The sequence below is a fragment of the Neurospora tetraspora genome (assembly GCF_033439725.1).
Source record: "Neurospora tetraspora strain CBS 560.94 chromosome Unknown B0H65scaffold_1, whole genome shotgun sequence".
In the NCBI taxonomy this organism is placed as follows: Eukaryota; Fungi; Ascomycota; class Sordariomycetes; order Sordariales; family Sordariaceae; genus Neurospora; species Neurospora tetraspora.
The window spans coordinates 6,416,408-6,440,025 of NW_026944383.1; the positions used below are offsets into that span (position 1 = coordinate 6,416,408).

At 52.0% G+C, this 23,618-nt stretch overlaps 9 protein-coding genes and 2 non-coding genes across 11 annotated transcripts; 8 read left to right on the forward strand and 3 right to left on the reverse strand.

Moving 5' to 3' along the window:
* Nucleotides 1-827: 827 nt before the first annotated feature.
* B0H65DRAFT_505615 (uncharacterized protein) lies at nucleotides 828-4,045 on the forward strand (the record flags this gene model as incomplete). Its single annotated transcript, XM_062827999.1, has 4 exons — nucleotides 828-848; nucleotides 1,032-1,160; nucleotides 2,514-2,534; nucleotides 2,681-4,045. The coding sequence occupies 4 exons, from the start codon at nucleotides 828-830 to the stop codon at nucleotides 4,043-4,045; spliced, it is 1,536 nt and encodes a 511-aa protein (XP_062687124.1).
* Nucleotides 4,046-4,414: 369 nt separating this feature from the next.
* Nucleotides 4,415-6,037, forward strand: B0H65DRAFT_57211 (uncharacterized protein). The gene is made up of 2 exons (XM_062830499.1): nucleotides 4,415-5,482; nucleotides 5,551-6,037. Exons 1-2 carry the CDS (start codon nucleotides 4,629-4,631, stop codon nucleotides 5,840-5,842), a joined length of 1,146 nt encoding a protein of 381 aa, XP_062687125.1. The 5' UTR covers nucleotides 4,415-4,628; the 3' UTR covers nucleotides 5,843-6,037.
* Nucleotides 6,038-6,590: 553 nt separating this feature from the next.
* Nucleotides 6,591-6,686, reverse strand: B0H65DRAFT_t48. The gene has a single exon. It is a non-coding gene; the product is annotated as a tRNA-Ile (tRNA).
* Nucleotides 6,687-7,296: 610 nt separating this feature from the next.
* On the forward strand, nucleotides 7,297-8,907 carry B0H65DRAFT_505617 (Alpha/Beta hydrolase protein; the record flags this gene model as incomplete). The annotated part of the gene is made up of 2 exons (XM_062828000.1): nucleotides 7,297-7,569; nucleotides 7,978-8,907. 2 exons carry the CDS (start codon nucleotides 7,297-7,299, stop codon nucleotides 8,905-8,907), a joined length of 1,203 nt encoding a protein of 400 aa, XP_062687126.1.
* Nucleotides 8,908-9,008: 101 nt separating this feature from the next.
* B0H65DRAFT_57308 (glycoside hydrolase superfamily) lies at nucleotides 9,009-11,887 on the reverse strand. The gene has a single exon (XM_062830534.1). The coding sequence runs from the start codon at nucleotides 11,634-11,636 to the stop codon at nucleotides 9,111-9,113; it is 2,526 nt and encodes an 841-aa protein (XP_062687127.1). The 5' UTR covers nucleotides 11,637-11,887; the 3' UTR covers nucleotides 9,009-9,110.
* A 798-nt stretch (nucleotides 11,888-12,685) lies between these two features.
* Nucleotides 12,686-14,324, forward strand: B0H65DRAFT_452979 (Protoglobin-domain-containing protein). Its single transcript, XM_062826129.1, has 2 exons — nucleotides 12,686-13,153; nucleotides 13,219-14,324. Exons 1-2 carry the CDS (start codon nucleotides 13,024-13,026, stop codon nucleotides 14,031-14,033), a joined length of 945 nt encoding a protein of 314 aa, XP_062687128.1. The 5' UTR covers nucleotides 12,686-13,023; the 3' UTR covers nucleotides 14,034-14,324.
* Nucleotides 14,325-14,880: 556 nt separating this feature from the next.
* On the forward strand, nucleotides 14,881-14,951 carry B0H65DRAFT_t27. The gene has a single exon. It is a non-coding gene; the product is annotated as a tRNA-Gly (tRNA).
* Nucleotides 14,952-15,875: 924 nt separating this feature from the next.
* Nucleotides 15,876-16,910, forward strand: B0H65DRAFT_505620 (concanavalin A-like lectin/glucanase domain-containing protein; the record flags this gene model as incomplete). The annotated part of the gene is made up of 3 exons (XM_062828001.1): nucleotides 15,876-16,032; nucleotides 16,095-16,496; nucleotides 16,855-16,910. The coding sequence occupies 3 exons, from the start codon at nucleotides 15,876-15,878 to the stop codon at nucleotides 16,908-16,910; spliced, it is 615 nt and encodes a 204-aa protein (XP_062687129.1).
* A 1,045-nt stretch (nucleotides 16,911-17,955) lies between these two features.
* Nucleotides 17,956-18,286, forward strand: B0H65DRAFT_418246 (uncharacterized protein; the record flags this gene model as incomplete). Its single annotated transcript, XM_062824135.1, has 2 exons — nucleotides 17,956-18,111; nucleotides 18,182-18,286. 2 exons carry the CDS (start codon nucleotides 17,956-17,958, stop codon nucleotides 18,284-18,286), a joined length of 261 nt encoding a protein of 86 aa, XP_062687130.1.
* A 357-nt stretch (nucleotides 18,287-18,643) lies between these two features.
* On the reverse strand, nucleotides 18,644-20,204 carry B0H65DRAFT_57357 (uncharacterized protein). Its single transcript, XM_062830550.1, has 2 exons — nucleotides 19,685-20,204; nucleotides 18,644-19,602 (listed from the first exon to the last, which is right to left on the reverse strand). Exons 1-2 carry the CDS (start codon nucleotides 20,038-20,040, stop codon nucleotides 18,822-18,824), a joined length of 1,137 nt encoding a protein of 378 aa, XP_062687131.1. The 5' UTR covers nucleotides 20,041-20,204; the 3' UTR covers nucleotides 18,644-18,821.
* Nucleotides 20,205-21,529: 1,325 nt separating this feature from the next.
* On the forward strand, nucleotides 21,530-22,987 carry B0H65DRAFT_57406 (uncharacterized protein). Its single transcript, XM_062830566.1, has one exon. It carries the CDS (start codon nucleotides 21,633-21,635, stop codon nucleotides 22,917-22,919), a length of 1,287 nt encoding a protein of 428 aa, XP_062687132.1. The 5' UTR covers nucleotides 21,530-21,632; the 3' UTR covers nucleotides 22,920-22,987.
* The last annotated feature ends 631 nt before the right edge of the window (nucleotides 22,988-23,618 follow it).

Consider the following 23,618-nt stretch of genomic DNA (forward strand, 5'->3'; position numbering starts at 1 on the left):
CGAAAGAGTAGCAACACCTTGTTGACCCAAGTCATGTCCTCTTACTTCGCCCAACGAACTCTTTTTTCCACCACCGACGCTCTAGCCGCCTACGTCTCATACAGGCGGACGAGCTGGGTCATGCCTGCGTGCAATGCTGCGGTGCTGCAGCGTGTCAACCCTTTGCAGGAGCTCGCAGGATACATTGTGCGTACGCATCTCGACTGTAGATGCCCAAGCAGAATGGATAGAAGTCTTCTGTGAAACGTCAATATGCCTCCTCAGCCCAAAGGTAGAAGATTCTCATGTTGTGTAACTTGAGGACATGTGACAGCGGCTTGTGGTCTGTTACACAATACCAGACTGGCATGCTGTTTGGGTACCAAGTAACCAGGTAGGTCGTCTAGATCCTATATCTGATCATTCCGATATTCTCTCATAACAGGATCGGAGAGGAAGGCGTGTAGTTTCTGCAAGGATCGAAACGGGAACAGAATTCTCTATGTCTGCCTGCGGTCTGGACCCGGAGTTTTACGGAGTGCAAGTCAACCGTATCTCGACGAAGCCCGAATATGTGGTTGCATCTTTGGTTAGGTCGATGTACATGAAATAGAGAGCACACTTCAAGCCAATAACAAAACAATTGAGGGTCGAGTGATGATTCTTTTTTGGGGTTCATGTGGGAAAGGTGGCTTGTCTACTTACGAGTACCGGTTGGGCCCAATTTAATATGCCCTGACTTGATATCCTGCTTCAGTGGCCTGGCATGTTGTGCTGCTTCGAATGGCCTTGAGTCGACCAGTCCAGGTAGAATATGAAGACGGGATACAGGTAGATTAGCTGAGATCATGTCTGACGAGATCTTGTGTGTCGCAAATCGATTGCTTGATTCAGTACCCTGATGATCAGCTTCGGTACTACTACAGTGCCTTTGTAGATCTGTCATGTATGTCATCCGGCAGTAGTTGGTTGTGATGACCGGCGACACCTGCGTGGCGTATGATATTTTTGCCAATTGGGTCATGGTTTCCCCAACACGTCCTCTCTTATAGTCGGGAGCCGGATCCGAGAGGGTGGTAATCCCCATGCGAGCACACGCATTGACGGGCCACAGAAGATCAAACAAGGAAGATCAAACAACTCCCAGGAAGATGAAAGATGCAATGAATGGCAAGGCTGAGGTCAGGAGGGATTGTGTGTGTGTAAGACGCTGACCGCCATCTGCGCCGCTTCAGTCCAAGTCTCAGATATCAAAACCTTATGCTGACGACGTATGGCTGCCTGTCAAATGTCGACGAGCGGAAAAATGATAGGCGAGATTGTCCCGAGGTAGTCATACTGGGACTCAGGGTGATACCTGCAGTGAGTAATCCCATGGGACCCCCGCGCGTAGTTTGTGGAGGAATGGTGAAAAAAGAAAGTGTCGAAGGGCCAGAATCCCTTCAAGATAAACTCGGCATCGTGAGGCATGATGCGATCGAAGAGAAGTTGAAGCCGAACCGCCGGCAGTGCTCTGGCCTCAGTGTGGGATGATCACCAAGCGTGATAAGATCAGGGATGTGATTGGAGACCGACTGTGGAATCTAGTGATGTAGCAGCTATGCGGGCGGGGGTGGTATGTATGGGGTGGTATGCATGGTGGTGCTGATTTGACCTTCCCCTAAAGGGGGGAACGCTTCATTTGCTAAGCCCAGTATTGCGACCTAGCACCTTGCCCAGGTGTGCCAATCTGGCACCTACCGAGCCAACGACGAATCTTGATAGAGTTTAGGAGCGGCGTTGGACCCCCAAGTGAGATGGATAATGGCTGGCGGTATGGGTCAGGGCTGATATGCAGTCGTTGGTGCAGTTTGTTGTCCTGTTGTTAAGGTGTCAACTCAGCAGGCGCTGGCAAGGGCTCTCTGGTATCGGTATAGGGTGGTCTCGTGGATTAAGGCGCTGACAGATATAATAATGGCTGGGCGGAGACTCCAGGCGTCACCTGAATTTCCCGCCGATGTCATTTAGCTTCGATATCCCTTCTTCCCAGACCGCCCAGGGTTTCCTCATAGCTCTCTCCCGGACCGGATATGCTACTGTCTGCGTCAGCGAATTTCAGCATATGAGTTGATGTGACTCTGTAACCGGCTTTTTTTTTGGGTCAGATCCAAACGTTGATAAGTATGCACAGTCCGTACGGTGTCTGGGGTCGTATCCTTCGCACAGTTTGGGACCCTTTGCTAACGGTTACGAGGTACCGCGCCCAATTCATCGACGGAGACCTGTCGTAGTTACCGTTTTGGTCCAAAGCCATTCCAGTTAGGGGTTGACAGGCGGTCCAGAGGTAACAGAGCCTCCCGATTTGGCACTGTAACTTTGTTTGCCAAGGTCACGGCTAACGCATCCGAATCTAGAGTCGGGGTATCTTCCGGATCAACATAAACGTGAGACCCGGCCGTTCAGCCAAGAAGCGCAGTGCACCAAGCCCATGACACTTGCCTAAGGGACGACGCAACACCGGACTACTTGAACTTCCTCTAAGATTGGACTGCTAGGTCCGCGAGGAAGATAAGTTGGTTGGTGCCCTCACAGCGTTCGGCAAACGAATCGACCACCATCAATAAGAGCCTTGACTAGGGAGCTCGACCTTCCTCCTTCCCGGCCTCTAATATTTAAACCTCCTTACGTTCCCTGAACCGCCAACATGGCTCCGTATATACAGGAGCCGTACATGCTGTCTAGCTCCGGGTACTGGGTGGTAGATAGGAGGATTGTGATTGCAATACCCAATTCCAGCGACCACATGGATCCACACAGGCTTGCCATTGAATCACCGAAGCATGGCATCAAACACTCGTTGATGGAGGCGACTGCACCGCTTGATACGGTCCATGACCTATCGTTCGGCGTGGAACTAAAGTTCTTGCTCCCTCTCCTTGTCCAGGGTGAACGAGATCCGGAACCCGAAGACCACAGAAAGGTCAACATGACACGGCTGAGAGACAGCGAAGCCACTCGGCGGGAACAGATTTATGAATGCATCGCCAAATCGATAAGCCAAGCGGGAGAGAAGTCGACAACCATCTCTCGAATCACAAAAGATGCAAGCCATGAGCGGGCATTCTGGAAGTCGCACTGGATCGTCAAGAAAGCCAACTCGGCCGAACCCACACCAGAGCAAGCCAATCTGGAGGGCTATGTGTGGCTGTCTGTCGAAGTAAGCTCGCCATCACTGCCAGCCAAGGATGCCGAGACCAAGCATCGGATCGAGGCAGTATTGCGCTCGCTCTTTGCGAACCACCGTCTGGTCGCAAACTACACATGCGAAGTGCACATCCACATCGGACGAACAGACGGACAGCCTTTCAGTCTGACCACCTTGAAAAGACTAGGAACGCTGTTGTGGATGGGCGAAGAGCAGATCCGAAGTATCAGAAATCCAAGGTCGCCCAACTATCACAATGTGTATACGTGGGGGTTCGAGACACGAAAGTACAGTCGCCTGGCTTTGAGGGCTCAAGAACTTGCACTCCGAGAACATGGGTCGACGACTTGCCAAGACGGTGTGTTGGTCGAAGATTGGCAGGTGGCGGAAGTGCTCGAAACCCATCCGGAAATGCAGACCAAGGACCGAAAGGCTATCGAGGAGCTGTGGAAAGCAGGATCGCATATGGAGCTGGGACGGTTGTTGTCGGGAGAAAAGAAGCAGTATCGACGACTCGGTTTCAACTTTAGCGCCTTCGGGTTGGAGGATGAACGGGCGCGGAACAACCCTCGGACCATGGAGTTCCGCATGATGGAAGGAACGACCAACATCAATTACATCCTGGGCTGGCTGTCCATCTGCAAGGCCTTGACTGAGGTGGCGGTGTTGAGGTCAGACGGTAGGTACCTCATGGTGTTGGATCGGTTGATTGAACAGCGACACGCGCGGTCACGGTCAGTTGGAGCTCGGCGAGAGACCGTTTCGGAGACGCAGGGGCAGAGATGCGGTCGGGAGTTTCGAGAGATGGTGGATGACCTGGGTGTTCCACGAGACGTCTATCGAGATCTGGAAGCGAAGGTGACACTGGAAAACGAGGTTTGATTAGCGCGGAGTCGAGACTCGCACAACAGAAGGGAATGAGTGGAAGCATAAGTACTACTTAATAGCATTCATGGGCAGGGCTCGGACGGGGAAAGATTTCAATTCGGTTGCATTGGACGTGTAGAGGTAGACGGGAGAAGGTTTGGTCGCTCCAATTGCGGGAGGAACGAATTGAAAGACATTCGCGCGGCGGACGGGGAAGTACATAGGTCAGGCCTTACACTACGCACGTTCCCCTGTCCGTCAAGGTCCCCAAGTTGACAGCATGGACCAATCACATTTCAGCTCCTACAACTAAAACAGCCCTACTGCTTATTGACACCGTGCAAGCAGCCATCGTGACATCATTCTTCTGTTTACTTTGCAGAGGTCAGTGACGGTTCAATTGATCAAAGAGAAGGAGCCGTTTGCAGAACTCTGCACGTCAAGTGTAGTGTGGTACTCAGCTCTTACCTCTTGCAGGTCTCTCCCTCTCTCTCTTCTCTCTTCGTGTAATTCTTATCTCCTTCCTTCAACCTTCACCGGAGCGCTGCACCATCTTGTTACCCTCATCCACTTGTCACTTTCTGACGAACCTATCAACATGGCGCCCACTACCAGAGAGGCTTCCAAGAAGGAGGAGAAGGCTCCCGATGCGGCACCTCCTGCCTCAGAGGCTGAGCCCGGCTCCAAGCACAAGGCCGATCCTGATACGGAAGGCGCCAGCGAATCGCCCAAGGCCAAGCGGACCAAAACGGAGGTCGCGGATGACCAGTCGACGAAGAAAGAAACCGAGGAGACCAAGGGTGCTGGTGCCGAAGCCGAGAAGGCCGAGGGTCAGAGAGAGGAGAAGGATGACCAAGAAGACAAGAAGAGTGCTGTTGAGCCACACGGTCGAGAGGCCCCCGAAGCTGTGCCGTCCAGTATTCTCGAGAAGGGTATCATCTACTTCTTCTTCCGTGGCCGCGTCGGCATTGATGAGCCTTCTGCCGTGAATGAGATTGCGCGGAGCTATATTATCCTCCGCCCTATTGAGAAGGACGCCAAGCTTGGAAGCGGTCCCATTGGTGATGCTGGCAACAGCCGCTTGTGCGCCATCCCGAAGAAGGTGCTCCCCCAGTCTGGCAAGGACAGATGGATCTCGTTCGTTGAGAAGACTGGCGCTTCGTTTCAGCAGCTTAAGGATGAGTTTTTGGCGTCCAATGACTATGAGACCAAGACAGCAGGTACCAGACACAGTCCCGCCGCAACACCTGTGGCCGAGGGCGTGTATGCCATCACCAGCACTGGGTCCGATAGCCACCTTGCTTACATTCTCACTTTACCTGAGGAGCTCGGGGAGGTCCAGAAGGAGCTTGGGTTGAAACAGAAGGGTAGCTTCATCATCAGTACCAGAAACCCAGAGTATCCTGCCCCAGCCAATGCACGTTTACCAAAGGGTCCAGAGTATCCTGAGGAGTGAGTTCCCCATGCCATATCATTGACCTGTGACCAGCAAAGCAAATACTAATGATTTTATTCAACAGGGTGCTCAAAGAGTTCCGATCTCTCCGATGGATGTCCACACAGCCCAAGCACCTCGACTATGTCAATACTCAGTTCCTTCTCGTTGGCGAGTCGTCCGGTGTCGAAAAGGCTCTTGAGCCGCAGAAGGCCGATGAGAAAGAAAACAAGGAAACACCTGCTGAGGAGTTGGAGAAGCTTGAGGAGGAGGATTTACAAAGGCTTAAGGGTCTAAGCGATGATGACTCTGGTCGGATCTTTGCGGACCTTCAGGTCCACGCTGATGACTATCCCAAGCTTCAGACCACGTTCTGAGAGTCGAACTGGAGCAACCCGGACTCGTTGAGGAGCTCCCAGCATCGCCCACCCCGCGTGTGTCAGCGTGCTGAAGCCACTTCTGTCGATTCCTCTACCAATTTACAGCATCCAGTAAGGACATCAGCCACTCGAGCCAAACCTGCCCCTGTCCGTTTCCGCGCCAACTGAGGGGTATCTCCGCCCACGACAACAAATAAGCCCCTAGCTTGCCCCACCTGGGTATCTGTAGGACAGCTTAGACGGGGTGTCGATTACCACATGCCCCTGACAGGACATGGAGTGTTCTGCGTGTTTCAGGCTTGGGGGAATCCTCGATATAATTCAGGTTTGACCTCACACGGGATATGATCCAGTTGCAGAGTTGAGTGTATCGGGAACAAATGTAGCTAGAAGCAAAGTCCACTGTCAAGCACTAATACAAATGAAGTAAACAAGGTAGTCACCCACATACCTTTGCTGTGACATTCATACGTGATGTTTGAATTTGTAAGCATATTAAACATTGATCGATTCGTCAACGCGCTTACATATTGCACGAGTGTTGTGGTAGAACTTGGGCACATCTTGCAAAATGCCGGCATGCATCATAACTACGGTCATTTATCTAACACCTAGTCATAGCGACCCCAACTGCCACAAAAAGCCTCGGCAACCAGGAGGCAAAAAAGAAAAAAAGAAATGAAGGAAAGAAGAACTTGAGAAATCTGAATCTGAAAGTGATAAAAGCTAAAAGAGAAAAAAGAGATGCCCAATAACAGGATTGAACTGTTGACCTTCGCATTGACTTGATATCAGAAGACTGATATTAGTACGACGCTCTAACCAGCTGAGCTAATCGGGCTTCGTTGAATTATCCGCCAAAAGCTTCAGCTTATATGCAGCTTAACACAGTCTGTGATTTAGAGTTCGGACTCTCCGTTCTTGACCTCAACGACGATGCATCCTGAGCCATAGTATCAGATAGTTATGGCACCATAGCCAGATAGTATTTGATAATTCGCTTACCAGTGAGCATAGCTGACAAATGTCTCCTTCCCGGAGTCGAAGGGTTGAATGTATACGATGATGATTGCTTCGAGGCCACCTCGGACCTCATGATTCTTCAATCCGACTTGTCTGTTCGGACTCATTGTAAACATCAACTTGTGTGTCTGCCGAAATAGTAGCCTTTCTTAGACATGCACTTGTTCGATTTCAAATCGTGCTTACAAACTCAGCCCATGTGGCTGCCTTGAAGGCCCAGATACCATATCACGACATCAGTCGGCCGATAACTTGATACGATAGTACCTGTATATGGATGAGGTTGAGATAGGTAGAAATACCTGATCAAGAAGCTGTTGATGAAGTTGTGAGCTTCACTCCAAGACGTTACAACAGCCATCCGTTTCTCTTCTAGAACTTCCATCCAACCCTCAACCTCCTCTCTCCTCATCGTCATTCCCACAAAGATGCTCGCCAACCTCCCTCCAACCCTCTCCCTCTCCCTCCTAGGGAGTCTCCTCCCCATCTTCATACACCCAACACTCGGCCACAGCATTTCCGCCCATACGCCCTCTCACAACTCCCACAACCCACTCTGCACCCCCCTTTCCTTCACCCTCACCGCCACCGCCGAGCACATCTCCCTCGCCTCCCCTCCCGACCCCACCAACGAAACTGAAATCCTCAGCATCCTCAGCCAAGCCTGGGACGGCACTCTAGTAACCAACGGCACCCAAACCGTCTCCGGCACCTTCACCCTCAACGCCATCTACTGCCAGCCTACCCCTTCCTCCCACGCAGCGCTGGCAACAAATCAAATACTTGGCAAATACAAATAAATACAAATAAATACAGATTCATATTTGAGTGGGTCAAATCAAATACGACCTCATATTTATTTGCGTATTTGTCCGCCTTCTTGGCACCCCTAACAGAACTTTTTTAGTGATAAAAAGTGTCCATTTTGGCTACGTACCGGACTTCGGAAGACGGATCGAAGTCAGGGTTAGGGTTGGCCGTAGGCCTACTTGTTTTGGCAAATCGTCAAATAAATACAAATAAATACAAATCAAATCAAATACGACCTCATATTTGACCCACTCAAATAAATATGAGGTCGTATTTGATTTGATTTGATTTATTGCCAGCGCTGCTCCCACGAAAACGAAAATAAAAATGAGAATAAAGATGTCCTCCAAATCCTCCTCCACGGCGCCACCTACAACAAAACCATGTGGTCCGGCTACGGTTTTGGGTATCCCTATGACTGGCAGTCCTACGCGACCAGCCCTTCGCAAGGTTACCACACCCTTGCCCTCGACCGGCTTTCGCACGGGGAGAATGACCCGCGCGGTCTTGATCCGTTGAATAACGTCCAGATGCCGTTGCAGACGGAGCTTTTGCATCAGCTTATTTCCATGGTCAAAACCAACACTACCTCTTCAAAGACCAACCCACTGGGTAAAACCTTCCCCAAAATCGTCCTCGTCGGGCACTCCCTAGGCTCCTACCTCTCCATCGCCCTCGCCCGTTCCTACCCCCTCGACGCGTCCGCCCTAGTCCTCACAGGCTACAGCTCCCGTCAAAACACCTTGCACGTGCGATCCGCTCCCTGGGTATCCGCGCCCCTCGTCTTCCCTGACCGGTTCTCATCTACTCTTTACCACCACAACCTAGAGTACCTAACCGTCGCCACTTTGGAAGGCCGGGAGAAAGGGTTCTACGACAACGCCACCGATGCTGCCGGTAGAACATACGATCCAGAGCTGGCGAGGACGGATTATGAATACTCGGATGCGAGCACGCTGGGGGAGTTGGTGAGTTCGGGGGATTGGGGACGTGGTGCGGAGGAGTTTAGGGGTGCGGTGTTGGTGGCGACGGGACAGAGGGATTGGGTTATGTGTAGCCCGCCGGAGGAGAGTTGTGTGAGGAGGTTGAGGGAGACAGGGAAGACTTTCCCGAGGGCGAGGAGGTATGAAATTTGGGCGCCCGAGGAGACGGGACATGATTTGACGCTGAGTTATTCGGCGGGGGAGACGTTGAGGGTGGTTCATGAGTTTTTGGGGAGGGAGGTTTGAGGGACTACTTACTTGGACACGGACATTAGACGGAGGAGGGAACAACAGGTGAACACTGGGGTAGATGGACGATTGGGTAAGCGTGAGCGGAGTATGGATTGTGAAGTATCTCGGTATTTGTCCGTGTCAAGTTATACGTCCTTTGCCTCGCTCTTTGTTCACCAAATTCTCCTCGCTCCGCACACCTCTTCTTCGTACTGCCACTAGTCAACAACACCTTGCGGCAAGATAGCAACATAATCCAACGGTGCCAACTCGTTCCCGTCAGCCAGTCCCGTAATCTTCAACACATTCCCCTTCTGGATCTGGACATCACGAATCGTAACCCTCGTAGCTGAGTGTCCATCAAGCTTTGTAGAGAAAGTATGGCCCAGCTTATCCTCCAGATCCCCAGCCCACTCGAGCAACAACTTCCCATTGAGGAACGCCTTGTAGCGCGCCTTACCACCTATCAAGTCAAAGTAGTTGATAGCAATATCATACTTGCCCGAGTCAAAGTTAAGTTTCATGGTAGCTTCTCCCGAAGTGTTGTTGGAAACAAGAACCACAGCAGTCAAATTCGAAGCCGTCTCAACTGGGTTGACGCCGGTAAGCTTGTAGTTCTTCAACGTCATGGTCTCTGCCTCAATCCTGTATTCATGCCTCCCCACGCGACCGGCTCCGTCCGGGATGCCGGAGAGGTTATAGTAGAATTGACAAATGGAATCGCGCCAGACAATGGAGTGACCAGCTTGGTAGCGGAGGCGGAAGAGAACGTCATTGAAGCGCTCGGTGTCAATCTTCTTCCGAAGTGACTCCCATGCAATAGGGAATGTCTGTGCTGTTTCGGCACCGGCGTAGTGAGCATCGTAAAAGTGCTGGATCACTGACTTGCCGGACTTGAGGACGTGCGTGTAGTTGACGTGGTGGAACCAGAGGATGAGTTCTTCCGGAGTGGTCTCGATGCTCTCGAACTTCTCGGCTACTTCGGCGGGATATTGACCGGAGAACCCGGTGCCTGTGGAAACCGTTCTGTCCATGCCGATCCCGTAATGGTCTGCACGTGTCCATTGTCCCCAGCCGTTGTTGTCCTGCGACGCAGGGTTTGGGCCGTAGTGGGTGTACAAGATATCGGTCAATGTCTGGATACCGAGGTTGCCTGTGTAGTTTTCGTAGGCTGGCCATGACGCCATGGATATCTCCGTTATGACCCCAAGCACAAGAGGGTCTGAGCCGAACGTGAGTCGAGTCCAGTCTTCAAGTAGAGCTTGCGGGTCTTGGGTGGGATCCCAAGCCAGACGGCCGTAGGCATACAAGTTCGACATGGCCAAATGACTCCCTAGCCATGTGGTGTTGGTTCCAACATTGACGACACCAGCATAGCCACCACGCTTGTTGCTAAACCGACGGCCGGCAACAACATCACGGACACGTGACGGTTGGTCATCAGCACGAAGGTCGAAATCCAGGATAGTCTTCCACAGCGGTGCAACATAAACAAGATGGCTCTGCTGGCCCAAGTATTCCTGAGTGATCTGAAGTTCTATCGCGGTGTTTGTCTGGGGTATGTTGGCGAACAAAGGCGATGCTGGCTCCCGAACCTGAAAGTCGATGGGCCCATACTTTATCTGCACGACAACGTTGTCCAAGAACTGTCCGTCAAGCCCCTTGAAGAACTCAACAGCATGTTTTCCGCGATCGGCTTTGAGGTCGGCTGGGTTGATGTGGTTGTCATAGACAAAGGCCCGGAACATAACAATGCCGCCATGTGGTTGCACAGCTTTAGCGAACAAGTTTGCACCGTCTGCCAGCGTGCGGTTGTAGGTCAATGGTCCTGGTTGCCCTTCCGAATTCGCCTTGACCAGATAGCCTGCCATGTCGGGAATGCGCTTGTAGAGGCGATTCGTCTTGTCGGTCCACCAGGAGATCACCGATTGATCGAGGGGATCGAATGTTGCCAGCCCTCCCAGTGTCTGGGGTGACGCAAAGTTTAGTGATATGCCAACCTGTACACCGTACGGGCGCATCGCGTCTGCTATACGGCCCAGCCCATCGATATTGGCATTGGTGAGTAAGTTCGCATTGGCGTTGACGTTGTTGACAATGATGCCATTGATGCCTATGGAAGCGAGTAGCCGAGCATATTGAGAGACCCTGTTGAGGTTTTTGGGAATCGCGTTGTTGCTGAAGAAGATGGAAGGGCCCGCAAAACCGCGCTCAATACTGCCGTCCATGTTATCCCACTGATTCACCCATCTAATTGGGGCGTCTGGGTTCGACACCAAGTCGGCATCAGAGAACCTTCCTTGAGCAATTCTCGAGAGATAGTCGAAGGCTCCGTACAAGGCACCTCGCTCGGTCTGACCAAGGATGACCACATTTCCTGCTCTTATGCGAAGAAGATAGCCATCATCAGCCAGAGTTGCGGCAGCTTCGACATCCCCTTTCTGTCTGCCGTTGAAATCTCCGGTTGTAGCGACCAAGATGGTTGACCCTATATACTCGTCGGGTTCGTGGTAGAGGGGAAGAGTCTGGTTGAGGATGCTCTTGATGCCGGCTTGTAGCTCCTGTCCAGCGGTGTAAATGGGGCTAGTCTTGTTGGAGCTCAAAGCCATGATAGCACCCGGTAATCGAAGGTTCGAAGGGCGCTGATCGTTGGGAAGGGGGGCATATCGTAGCCAGCTGTTGATACCGTTCTCGATCGCCGAAACCGCGGCCGGGAAGGCCAAAAGTCCCCAGGAAACCCGCATCTTGCTGAAGTGACTTGCTGTTCCGGTCTCTGATCGGATCTCAACTCCTGTGCCAAGACTGATCTGGTCTAAACGGACATCTCGATGATCTAGCGGAGATCATCCGCACTGATATATGCGGCGGAGGCATCGTGGTCGCTTTTCCTCCACCTCGGTCCCCATCATATATCGATGTTGCATCGAAGGACCCCGCTGCTCTGGAGCTGCTTTACCGGGAGCTCCAGGAGGGGATTATATGAAAGTTCGAGTCTAGGTCGTTCGTCGATCAGCCTGAATAGGAGGCTCCTGCGACTTCGGTCGTCGATCCTCGGTATAGCATTCGGCGGTGTTGACTTGTCATTGGTGGCATTTTACCCTAATTAGTCCGTACTGCGTTCAAGGTAGCAGCGAGCCCCGGGATCCGGACCGTGATCGTATCTCTGGAGTATTCGCAGATCTCTTTGAGTGCTGACAGGAGTTTAAATCTATTTCTGGCATGTCTGATCTTCTTGCGGCAATCTAGTCAGGACATGTCAATATGCTGTAGCGGGAAGGGACGCTGACCTGCAGCCTCAAGGGCAGCTTGATGGACGACATTCTGAAGAATGGCAGCATCTTGGGAGACTTTGCGGAGGCGGAATGAACGATACCGAACAACTATCGGGAGGCGGTTGCGAGGACATGACATTCCCCGACTATTTTCGAGTTTGAAAACATCCGGGCGGCGAGTTGCGAAAGACAAAGTTGGAGGTGTCGGACAAAGTCGGAAGCAGCGCTTTACGAGCAGCGAGGGAGATGCCGGTTCAAGAAACCGCAATATCGCGAGTTTTTTGAGTCCAGGCGCGGCCCGAAGAAACAAACGTCTTCCGTCACGGGTTCCGACTGTAATAATCCTTTTGACCGTGCAGTGTTTTGTAGGCAGTTTCCTACGGGACGAGAAACACAAGATGGGGTGATGTTCGTTGATGGGGCCGGGAACCTCGAACATGGCGTGACAATCGAACCACTCGGGAAGGCGCATTGTGCTGTCCCACGAGAAGCAGGTACCTTTGGCGCTCGCATCACCATGGCATTTCGACCTTCAAAAACACCATTTGTCCTTCTAGCTTCTGATGGTTCACAGATCGCATTCTCCTCTCCAATAATCTGGAGTTTATATACCCATTATTTGATTTATGGTTGACTTGTTTATCTGAGTTCCTCGTGGACATCAAGGTTCCCCGCTAACACTTATACCCGCCCCGCCCCCACCACGAGTTTCACCAGCAGCTCAGCACTGACTGACTGTAGTCTCGGAACATCAATACTTCGCCAGACGTGTTTCTTTCTTATTCTTCCACTTCTTTGAAATATTCCAGGAAACACATCGATATATCTTCTTGGCTTGTAGAAACAACAGCCAGTCACAATGGCGCCGTCAGCAAGCTCAAGCTCTGCTAGAACCAGAGCCCCGATGCAGCACATCGACCGCAAGGAGCTCTACACCAGTCTCGAGGCGCGCATCCGCTATCTCCATTCTTTCCTTGATTTCGGTACCGGTAAGTGCACTCAAGAGGGAGAGAGCCATGGATGTGCCTTTCTAACATTCTCTCTCAAAATACAGATGACATCGAAGCCCTCTCCTCCGGCGCCAAGTACATCCAAGCCCTGATCCCCGCCGTCGTCAACATCGTCTACAAGAAGCTCCTCTCATACGACATCACGGCGCGCGCCTTCCAGACCCGCAGCACCGCCTTCGAGGGTCCCATGGACGAAGTCCCCGACGAGGAAAGCCCCCAGATCCTCCACCGCAAGATGTTCCTGCGCGCATACCTTAAGAAGCTATGCTCGGACCCGTCGCAGATGGAGTTCTGGGAGTACCTGGACAAGGTCGGCATGATGCACACAGGGCTGGGCCGCTCGCACCCTTTGCACATCGAGTACATCCACATCGGCGTCACCCTGGGCGTCATCCAGGACATTCTCAACGAGGCCATCTTGTCGCACCCACGCCTGCCGATGCCCCGCAAGATTGCCTTGCTCAAGGCCCTGGGCAAAGTCATTTGGATCCAGAACGACTTGTTCACCAGGTGGTATGTACACGATGGTGAGGAGTTCACGGACGGAATGGACTTTGGCGTCGTTGAGAAGGAAGGGTTCTTGCATGGCAAGAAAGTGCTGGATGAGACTGCTGAAGCTTCTTCTTCTTCTTCTTCGGCTGCTGCTAATGGCGGCTCGGCGTGTCCTTTCTCTTCTGTTGTCGAAAGCAAGGACTGGGCGGCGGCGTCGGCATCGTCACCCACATCTGGCAGTACGTGTCCGTTCTCTGGAGCCAGCAAGGCGATGGAGGGTCTCAGCATTGAGGATCAGAAGCCAGTGCTCGCGGCTAAGGACAACGAGGATGCTACGTCTGATACAACGGAGAAGGCGTCTCGTTAAGGGAAACCTCTGACATTGATATTGAAGAGGAGGAGCGTTGTTGTACTACGAAGATCACGACGGGGGTTGCATTTTCTCTTTTTTTTCTTTCTTGATATCGTTGTTTCCGGTATGGCAAGCGGGAGTATTACTAGGTTTATCATGGTTGAGGGGACGTGGGACTTGGCTTCTGGCGTGCATGGAAAACGATGGTCGGTCGGTGTTGGGTTCCACTTCATGTACTATACACAGGTTACGGTCCTCTTTGTTGGTCCATAGATGATAGAGTGACTGAAAAATTCTTCTTTTAAACTTGAAGCCTTGCAGTGATTCTTCATGTCTGGCAGTTGCAGATGAAACAAGCATGTGTGTGGCGCATGCCACCGGTAGGCCAGCATGTTGTATGAGACCAGTGACGCTTAACCATGTTGGTTATGCTGTATACCCGAGTCAACCACGGCGCCGGTTGGACTTCGACGAAGTTCCTGACTGCGCCTTGTTTCAGCCACAGCTGTGAAGGACACCCACCTCGGTGGTCGTGGGCTACAGCCAACAGTGTCTAAACCACGAGCCAGAAGGGTTCACCAACGAAGGACACACGAAAATCCCACGTCGGGGGTTTTCAGTGCTTGAAATGTAAGGTAATTTGTTGAGTACACATGAGAGGTCAAGTATTTCTTGTTGCCCTCAGCAAGACTGACCGTTTTGTTCGCTGCCAGACTGCCGCCTTTACCCATGATACCCGTCGGCGTCAAGTTCCAACACTCTCGGACAATGGGTATGACCGGAGTCGGTGAAGGAATCTACTATAATCTCATGTTGTTCATAAGCACCTGTTATGCTTAAAATATTTCATCAACACCTCAAAGCGCCAGTGGTTTAGTGGTAAAATCCATCGTTGCCATCGATGGGCCCCGCGTTCGTTTCGCGGCTGGCGCAGTGATTTCTCTTTTTGCATTTTATCTTAGAAATACCAAACCAACTCGGAGACCACCGAAATTGAGATCACCATTTTGGGATATCTTGATGAATCTTGTTCTACGTACCATTGCGGTTCGACCTCAGCACGCGACTGACTGTTGCTCGGGCCTCGCTTTTTGCACTGGGCTGATATCAACAATCATCAATACATTGAACAGTGTCGATAGGTAGATAGATCTCAAAGGTCTCTGAATGACGTTCATGTTGCGGCAAAGACTTTCACCAGTGCAAGTTCTTCCTGGAAAGGTTTAATGCTTGTAGTCAAAAAAAAAGGCCGTATGACTGAAACAACAACCGTTGAGTAATGCAGTTTTCTTCCAAAAAGTAGTGATTCCGCAAAACCCATCGACCCATTGTGCAATTGTAGTTAGACCTTCTATTTAGAGTAGAGGCTCTTAAATCTATATCTAAGTTGGCGCGATACCGCGGACGAGCCTGGAAACTGGGAAGGGTAAGATTGGCTAAGACAAGATATAAGTCAATGACCTAGGTATTGTTAGGGTTAATTCGAAGGTATTTCCTAGCTGTTTACCGGGAACGGAGGTAGAACTACTCCTTCGATCCAGATGTGGTGGTACGGTACCTGAAAGTGAGTAAGCCCTGTGTGAAGTTAATGTGCGCGGTTGAAGGCTATTCCCGGGATCTGATGGTAACGAAGCGATTCGTCAGGTGTTAGAACGCCCTTGGATGAGAGATTAGGATAGTTTTATGCCTACAATACATAGAGGTGTATAAATGTGCTTTCGATAGCCTAGAAAATGAAAGGCAGAAGTCATCCGACAAGCTTCCCCTCTTTGACAAGCTCCTTCATCTTGAAGACAGTCACTGGACTACATTAGCTTTATCCACTCATTAGCAACGCCCGCAAACCGCACAGCCAACATGATGTTTCCTGTCTTCGCGGCTGCACTGCTCTTCTCAACCTGGGGTGTACTCGCAGCCCCAACCCAGCCCCAGCTCTCTCGCCGCAGCGGCATCACCATACCACCCGGCTACTCCCATATCCTCTTCCAAGACGACTTCTCCCTCCTCCCCCCGGGTCCCAGCCCTTGCCCTCCAAGTGGGTCATCGCCACGGGGACCTCCTACCCCAACGGCCCAGGCAACTGGGGCACCAACGAAGTGCAAACCTACACCAAGTCACCCTCCAACATCAACATCACCTCTTCGGGGACTTTACTCATTACCCCTCTCCGCGTCAGCGTTGCCCTCCCATCCGTGGATGACTACTGGACCTCAGCCCGCATCGAAACCATAACCGACCACATCGCCTGCCCCCCCGGCGGCAAGCTGCTCATGTCCGCCAGCCTGCGCTTCGGCTCCGCCCCCTCCCCCTCGCAAATGGGCATCTGGCCGTCCTTCTGGGCCTTGGGGTCCGAGTTCCGGCGTTCCGGCAAGTTCGACCAGTGGCCCGGCGCGGGCGAGATCGACATAGCCGAGAGCACCAACGGGTCGCCTGCGGTGTGGCAGTCGCTGCACTGCGGAGTTGCTCCGGGGGGGCCGTGTAATGAGTTTTCCGGGCTGAGCACGAGCACACCTTTAGAAAGTTTAAGGGATGGGAGGACGTTCCATGTTTTCGGCGCCGAGATTGATAGGACTAACCCCGGGGGAGACTGGAAAGGGGAGAAGTTGACGTATTTGGTGGATGGAAGGCCGATGGTGGTGTTGACGGGCGCGCAGATTGGGGATGAGAAGGCTTGGACGGCGGTTACGAGGATGCCGAAGTATTTGATTTTGAATGTGGCGGTGGGCGGGGATTTTCCGAATAATGTTGCGAATTTGGAGGGGGGAAAGACGCCGAATGGGAAGACGGCGGGCGGGATTGAGGCTGGGTTGGAGGTTGAGTGGGTGGCTGCTTATAGTACCTAGAGGTGAAGAGGTGATGATGATGGGCGTTGAAGATGGTGATGATATCTGATGCTGCTGATCGGATTTCACATTTTGGGCATCCTCGACCTCTAATATCGTTGTACTTGTCGGGAAGGTGGTAGATCAGAAGTCGCTAGAAGTAGAATAGAATAGAGAACGCGCGGAGAATTGAACGTCGCAGTTTCAAACTGACCGCAAAATAATTGGACCGTGTTTCAGGACTCGGACGAGCAAGATGGGATGAACCAATCCGCACAGACATGACACTGATTGACAGGCGATGCCAGTCGGTGATCTTGCGCTGTCGGCGTTCGCTGCGACCTTTCGAAACAGTGTGCCTCCTCCACCCCGCAGTTGCATTCCGGGGGTTCGTGATATGGCAGGTAGCACTAACAGAAACACATGGGGTTTCGTGCATAAACTGTTAGCATTACCCCTGACACCGTCACACGCCTCTCGGGGGGTCATCCAGGTTACAATTCAGGTACCGTCCCCGTGTTTGACCATGAACCATCGGCCCGCTCGCCCTCGCCCCCACAGTACGTACTGCGGACAAGTCTTCGATACAATCGAACGGCTTGGCACGAGGGATCTTCCGCGGTTCCAAACTCGTCTTTCTGTGCCCGCCGCGGGAAGGGGAAGGGAGGCTTTAATATAAGTAAAGACGGCCGCGGGCCAAGCCCCCCCAGGTTCCCGTATACTATTCCGAGAGGAAGCCTTCTCGTCAGGTCTCTCTCCCGTGTTTCCAGATTCTCCTCTTCCATTCTTTTGTTTATTTCGAACCCGGTGTTCGCTTTCTTCTTGTAACCCGGTTTTGCTTGCAGTGCCCTAGCTTTGGCATCTAGCATTCTTTCATTTACTCCCTTTTTTTCGCAAGCAGAAAGAAAGACGGGAAGGAGTTTGGTCAAAAAGGTGAAGCTGTGCTTCGGATATTGTGCTGCTTTCATCTCAACCTCACTTTCGCCTTCACTTTCGATTTCCTGGCTTCACCTCGTCGCTGGTTCGACATCTTCACCCCAACGGCTCTTTCTCCCGGCACATATCCAGAAACATCTTAGCGTCATCTCCAAAGCCCTGAAATCAAACCAGCAAAAATGAAGGCTTCCATCGTCCTCGTCTCCTTCCTCGGCCTAGTCTCCGGCATGGTACTCCCCGGACACCGTGTCAGTCCCAGCGGTGCTAAGCCGCAGCCCCGGTCCCTCTTCAGGCGTGAGGCCAATTTGGACTACCGCTATACCCCAGGGGCACAGGTATGTTGTTTTGTGATGATCCCAAAAAGATATAACGAGCTTGAGCTAACCCAAGCCTTTCGTGAACCAGGCATGCCGCGCCATTCTCACCACGTGCCGAGCTTCGTCAGACTGCTGCTCGGGAATGAAGTGCGTGAGCGCCGATGGCGAGTCGGTTTGCACTCCCAGCGATTAAATCAGTCAGAACGAATCTCGTATGATGATCGGATCGGATGGAGCCACTGGTGGCTATTGAGGAGTCGAGGTTTTCCTGCCTGCTTGGCCTGGCCTGGAGCAACTGCTGTGTCTCAACCGGGTCTGGGACTGGGTCTGGGACTTGGGTTGTCACATATCCTTTCTTTGTTCATATTTTGACACCGTTAGTGTCTTTCAAAAACAAACAAATGCCTTCAGGCAGAGGGGGTTGTGGTGGTTGGTGGATTAGCATCTCAAAACAGCATGGCCATGGGATGGTTAGACGACGAACAAGGGGAAACTATACGCTGGGCTCAATTGCCTCGTTATGTGGTATTCAAGACATAGAAGTCAACAAGGGTATCCAAATCCCAATACATAAAGTCAAACGCCGGTCTTATCATACCGCCCCAACCAGCACAAAGGTTGGAGGAGGCTGTCTATATCCAATCGTAAGCCTGCCAAGTATGAAGTAGACAAATATGGTCCCCTGTAGTTGATCCTTTCGCTGTCACCTGGCATGATCAGAAAGCTCATTATCTGGGATGGGGACTCATGTTGCACGAATCCGCTTCATGAGTGCCCATCAGCGGCTGTGACAGTTGCGGATGTGACAGCTGCGCATAGGGCTGTTGTCCGTAGGCAATCGACGGGTTATATAGTAGTGGTTGCGGCGCATAGGATATCGCTGACGGGGGCGGCGGCGAGGACGTAGTGCTGAGGGCAGGATCGTAATACTGCACATAGCTGTTGTCCTTCGGTCCATTAGGGGGTGGTGGTGAACCGGGAGCGCTCAGGGGTGATGGATGATAGGGCATCGGCGCCATGATTGGCATGCTGCCCGGGACCGGAGTGGCTGCTCTGCCATTTGATGGCGGCCGCAGCTCCGAGGGTTGAGCGGTAGGAACCGGCTCCATGCCCTTGAGATGGCCTCGCTTCCTAAAGTACCCTGTCAAGAGCACGGCGAGAAGGGTCATCAAGGCCCCGAATACAGCGCCGCCAACCACGCTTCCCGCGATCACGCCGGCACTTGGGGTGCTGCTACCGCTGCCTGCCGATGCTGATGCTGATGCTGTTTCCGTCACTCGCACCGTGACTGTCTCGCCAATGAGTGATCCGCTTGTGGAAAAGGAGGATATGGTCGCCGGGGCAGGACCGTTTTTGCCTGTTAATCGAGGGAGTCCAAGTTGGGCCGTCGTTTCTCCAGCCGACGTAAAGTTGACATAGTCTGTCAAGATCTCTTTATCCGCCGTGCAGTAGTACTTCGTCATGCCATTCTCGAAGCGGCGCGTTCCGCAAAACGGTGTATCTTCACCACTGTAGACTCTTGTCAGCCGCTATTCCTCTTGAGGCCTAACACTCCTCCGCCCGGTACCTTCACCAGCCAAGTTAAACTCACCAGTATCCCACTTGGTCGAAGTTAAGGCCGCCACATTCTGACGTAAAGGTGCTCCAAGTTGCGGTCTCAGGACCGGGGTTGTAGTCGCAACATGATGTCTGCCATAGACAATCGTCCCCCTCGCAGCACCCGACCACGTTCAGATCCGTGTTGAACTTGCACGTGTACCCGGCCAGGCACTTGTACGCCGAGGTACCCTCCAGGAAGCCGCAGAGCTCAGGGCTCACCGTGTTAGTGTTGGTGTTGTCGGCGCGCGCGAGCACCTCTCGGACGAGGTTGGGCGTGGGAGCCTTTGTAACGCGGGCAGGTTGAGGATCTGCGCTGAGCCCTCGAGCTACTTTTGTTGGTGATTTCATCGTTGGGAGATGACTAACAGATGTTGACCACTTGTGGAAGAAAGTTGAGTTTTGTTCGGATCGGTACGACGGCCGGCGAGCAACCAACCCCAAATCCACGAAGCTTATAGGACTGGATTCATAGGGATCACTTCATCGAAGAAAGGGAATCCAGAGGGAAACCCCGTGGCGCAGGACGGGAAGTCGAAGGATGAAAATCCCGGGAGTCGCCCATGTTTCCTATAGTTGATACAGCGTGGTCGTCGTATTTTCACTCTGCTTAGCTGCAGCGAGAATGTGACGGAGGACAGGAGAGAGGAGACAAGTTGTCGGGAGCAGGTAGCTCCCTTCAAGCTTCGGATGGCGGCTTGTTGTTTTGTGGGTAGAGTCTGGAGGAAGACTTGTGAGAAGGTGAGAAGTCGGACAAGTGCTGACTCTTGGTTTGGGAAACCGCGCCTTGTCAGGCTTCAGGCTGCTTCGAAGAGAAACGCAGATCCACACGGGCTGACATCTCTGTGACCAATAAAATGCTGTGTCTCGGGAAGTCGTCTGCACTACCAAATCATAGCATCTCATTGGCTGATTGCGGATGCAGAAAGAACGTCCAGGGTCGGACTTGCAGCTCTTTGACACCTCGAGCACTAACACTCTTAACAAACAGTCTCTTGGCACTCGAAATATTTCTCCATTGTTTTCTTCCCATTCCATCATCGTCACGAGACGAAATGAAGATATCGCAAACTATTCGGCGACATGAAAGCAAAGATATGGATTTACTCTGTCAAAGGCCTTCCTATCTATCCTCTTGTCCACGGAAAAGCGGAGCCGGCATCTGCCACACGTTTCATGCTGCGATATCGGACCGTGTCTCTTCCTCCAAAACATGGAAATGGAAATATGGCAAAGTCCTCTTCGCCAGAATTATCACTCATCGAATTAGAGCAATTGCTAATGACTCCTGGTAACAGAATCTGATCAGCCGTGATCTACTGGTAACGTAGTCTATAAAATTGTACTGTTCACCGATTGATGCAACAAGTATTTTTCAGGGGACCATCGCTGCTTTGAACGGGAAGCAAGGCTTAAGATATCACTCGGCAATATGAAGCTTTCAGGGGTTCACTCGCACACTCAACTTCCATACTAATACATGAGCAGGTCACTACTGGCCCTGTCCATCAAACAGACATGCTCTGATATTCACCACCGAGAGAATGTCTTTAGCGGGTGGTCCGGGACTGAATTCCGAGCACAAAACCCCCTTGTGCTAACGACCAAAGACGGAAGTATGACGAGAACAAAGCACGATACCCAGAAGTTACATTGTTCGCCGAAAACTTCGTCTAAAAGAGGTGTCGTGGCGTTATTCCGCCCTATGTGCTCTTTGAGTTCAGCGAACAATTCCATTGAAGATGGGCACTAAACTTGTCCGTCGACAGGGTGTCAAAGCAACATGGCTGTTCGACCTTTGTTTTGTGAATTGCAGGACTACATGGAACCGGAATCGAGCTTTTATAAACATCTCGATATCTCGTCTTTCGAAGACATAGATCCCAGCAGACTAACCAACAGCGAAAACACACACCGAAAGTCAGTTACTCCTTCTAACGACCATGTCCGACTCCAACACCCGAGCGTATCTCTTCAAGTTCAGAGGATCTGACTATGTCTTCTGCAGAATGGCCGGCCACGGCGCCGAAGCCCAAGCACAAGTCGTCCAGAAAGTCAGCACAGGTGAGCTTCTCATCCGCAAGGTGAGCAGGAACCGTCTCGATCGAAGCAAATGCATCGAACCCAATGAGTTCCACCTTATGGAAGAGTACCTGAGTAAGCCGCCTCGCTCGCCTGATATCCGACCTCTCATCCCGAAATTCTACGGCTACGAGAAGATCCCGTCCAAGAACGGGAAGTTCCACCTCGTGTCCTACTGGCAGCTCCTAAACGGCGGCTCAGTCAAGGACTTGATTCTAACCAAGTACATGACCTTCAAGCACACCAAGTTCAACCCAGACAAGCGGTTTCCGGCCAGACTCATCGCACGCATGCTCCACCAGGTCTTCAGCTCTCTTCAACACCTCTACACCGTCTACGAGAAGAAGCCAATCTTCCACAAGGACCTACACCCCGGTAACATCTGGGTTCACTTCCCTCCTTCCGGTGACGGAGAGCTCAGCGACATCCCCGATTTCTACCTCGGTGATTTTGGTTATGCCGGTTGGGACTTCGGCTTCAGCCCGAACCACACTGCCACCAGGGACATCGACCAAGTCCTCGAATGGGCCCGGCTAATGATCTGTATCAACCTGCCGGAGGACCAGCGGCCACCGAGAAACGGCGTCGTGCCTTGCCCCGACGACCCTCACCGTGGTACCATCCCTGGAGACGCGCCCATGACCGCCATCCTCTCGCTCTACTACGACTTTTGTCATGAGCTCAACCGTTTCAAAGAAGAAAACGGCTGGCATATCCGCAAACCAAGCTGCCCCCCGCCCGACCTCACCTCTTTCATCCGCCGCGCTGAGGCGCTCGAGAAGAAGCTGACTCCGTCGTTGACGGGGTTTATGTTGATGACGGGACTGAATGAGTCCAATGACGCGCGCGTCCAGAAGTTCATGCACGACATGAAGGAAAACGCCATGACAAAGGCTAGGGCGCAGCCGTTTACTATGCATGGACCGCTGGAGAAGTGCTTGACGCCCATGGTTAGGAATTTCCCTATTAAAGTGCATGGACCGTTTTATCTGGCGGAGATGAGGGTGGCTACAGGTAGGTGGGAAGCGATTGATGATGTGACGTATCATCGGCCGGGGAAGACGAGGGGGAGTGGAAGAGGACTTAGAGCGATTTCTGAGAGCCCGGATGAGGAGGGTGGAGAGACCGATTCGGAGCCGGAGTTTTGAGGGGTTTGGCTTGATGTCCGGTGTCTCAAGTGAGGCAGTTGTCTTGATTTCGAACGGATCTCTTTTTGTTTTGTGTTTTTAGAGTTCGTGTAAGGTGATTTGGCTTGGTAGACTTGGGCGTAGAGCAGGCCTCTCGTCATCTCTCTTGGTGATCGTTGTTGGCTTGGATACGCACTTGTTGAAAGAGAAGGTCAACTTGATCTAGATCAGCGTTAGAATGAATTGATTTATGAATGCCGGATCAATGTTCCAAACAAGTACTATACGTGATTACCCCTAGGTAGCAAATTATCACCTTAGCCAGTTGACGGGGCTACAAATAAAGGGTCATAGATTAGGGGCTGTAACGTTATTCCTTGTGTGCGTCTTTGGTGCTTGTAAATATGGAAGGTAACGACGGTAAGATAAAAGATAAGGTACTGTAGTCTCAGGATACCATTCTCGCTAGTTCAAATCCTTACATCAAGACAGCTTTTCATCCATTTGTCTTCCAATCCAGCACGCCCTCCGCATACATCTCCAGTTCAGCGCTCCTCAACCTGGGGAAGTACCATGACCGCAGCTCCTACGATTTCGCTACTGCAAAAGATCAAAAGGAGATAATAGAAGAAGAAGTGTCTGCTCACCGTGGTCAAAACATACTATCTTTTACTAGTGTGCAGGTCGGTCCATGACGCCGAAAACCCGTGCATGCGGATA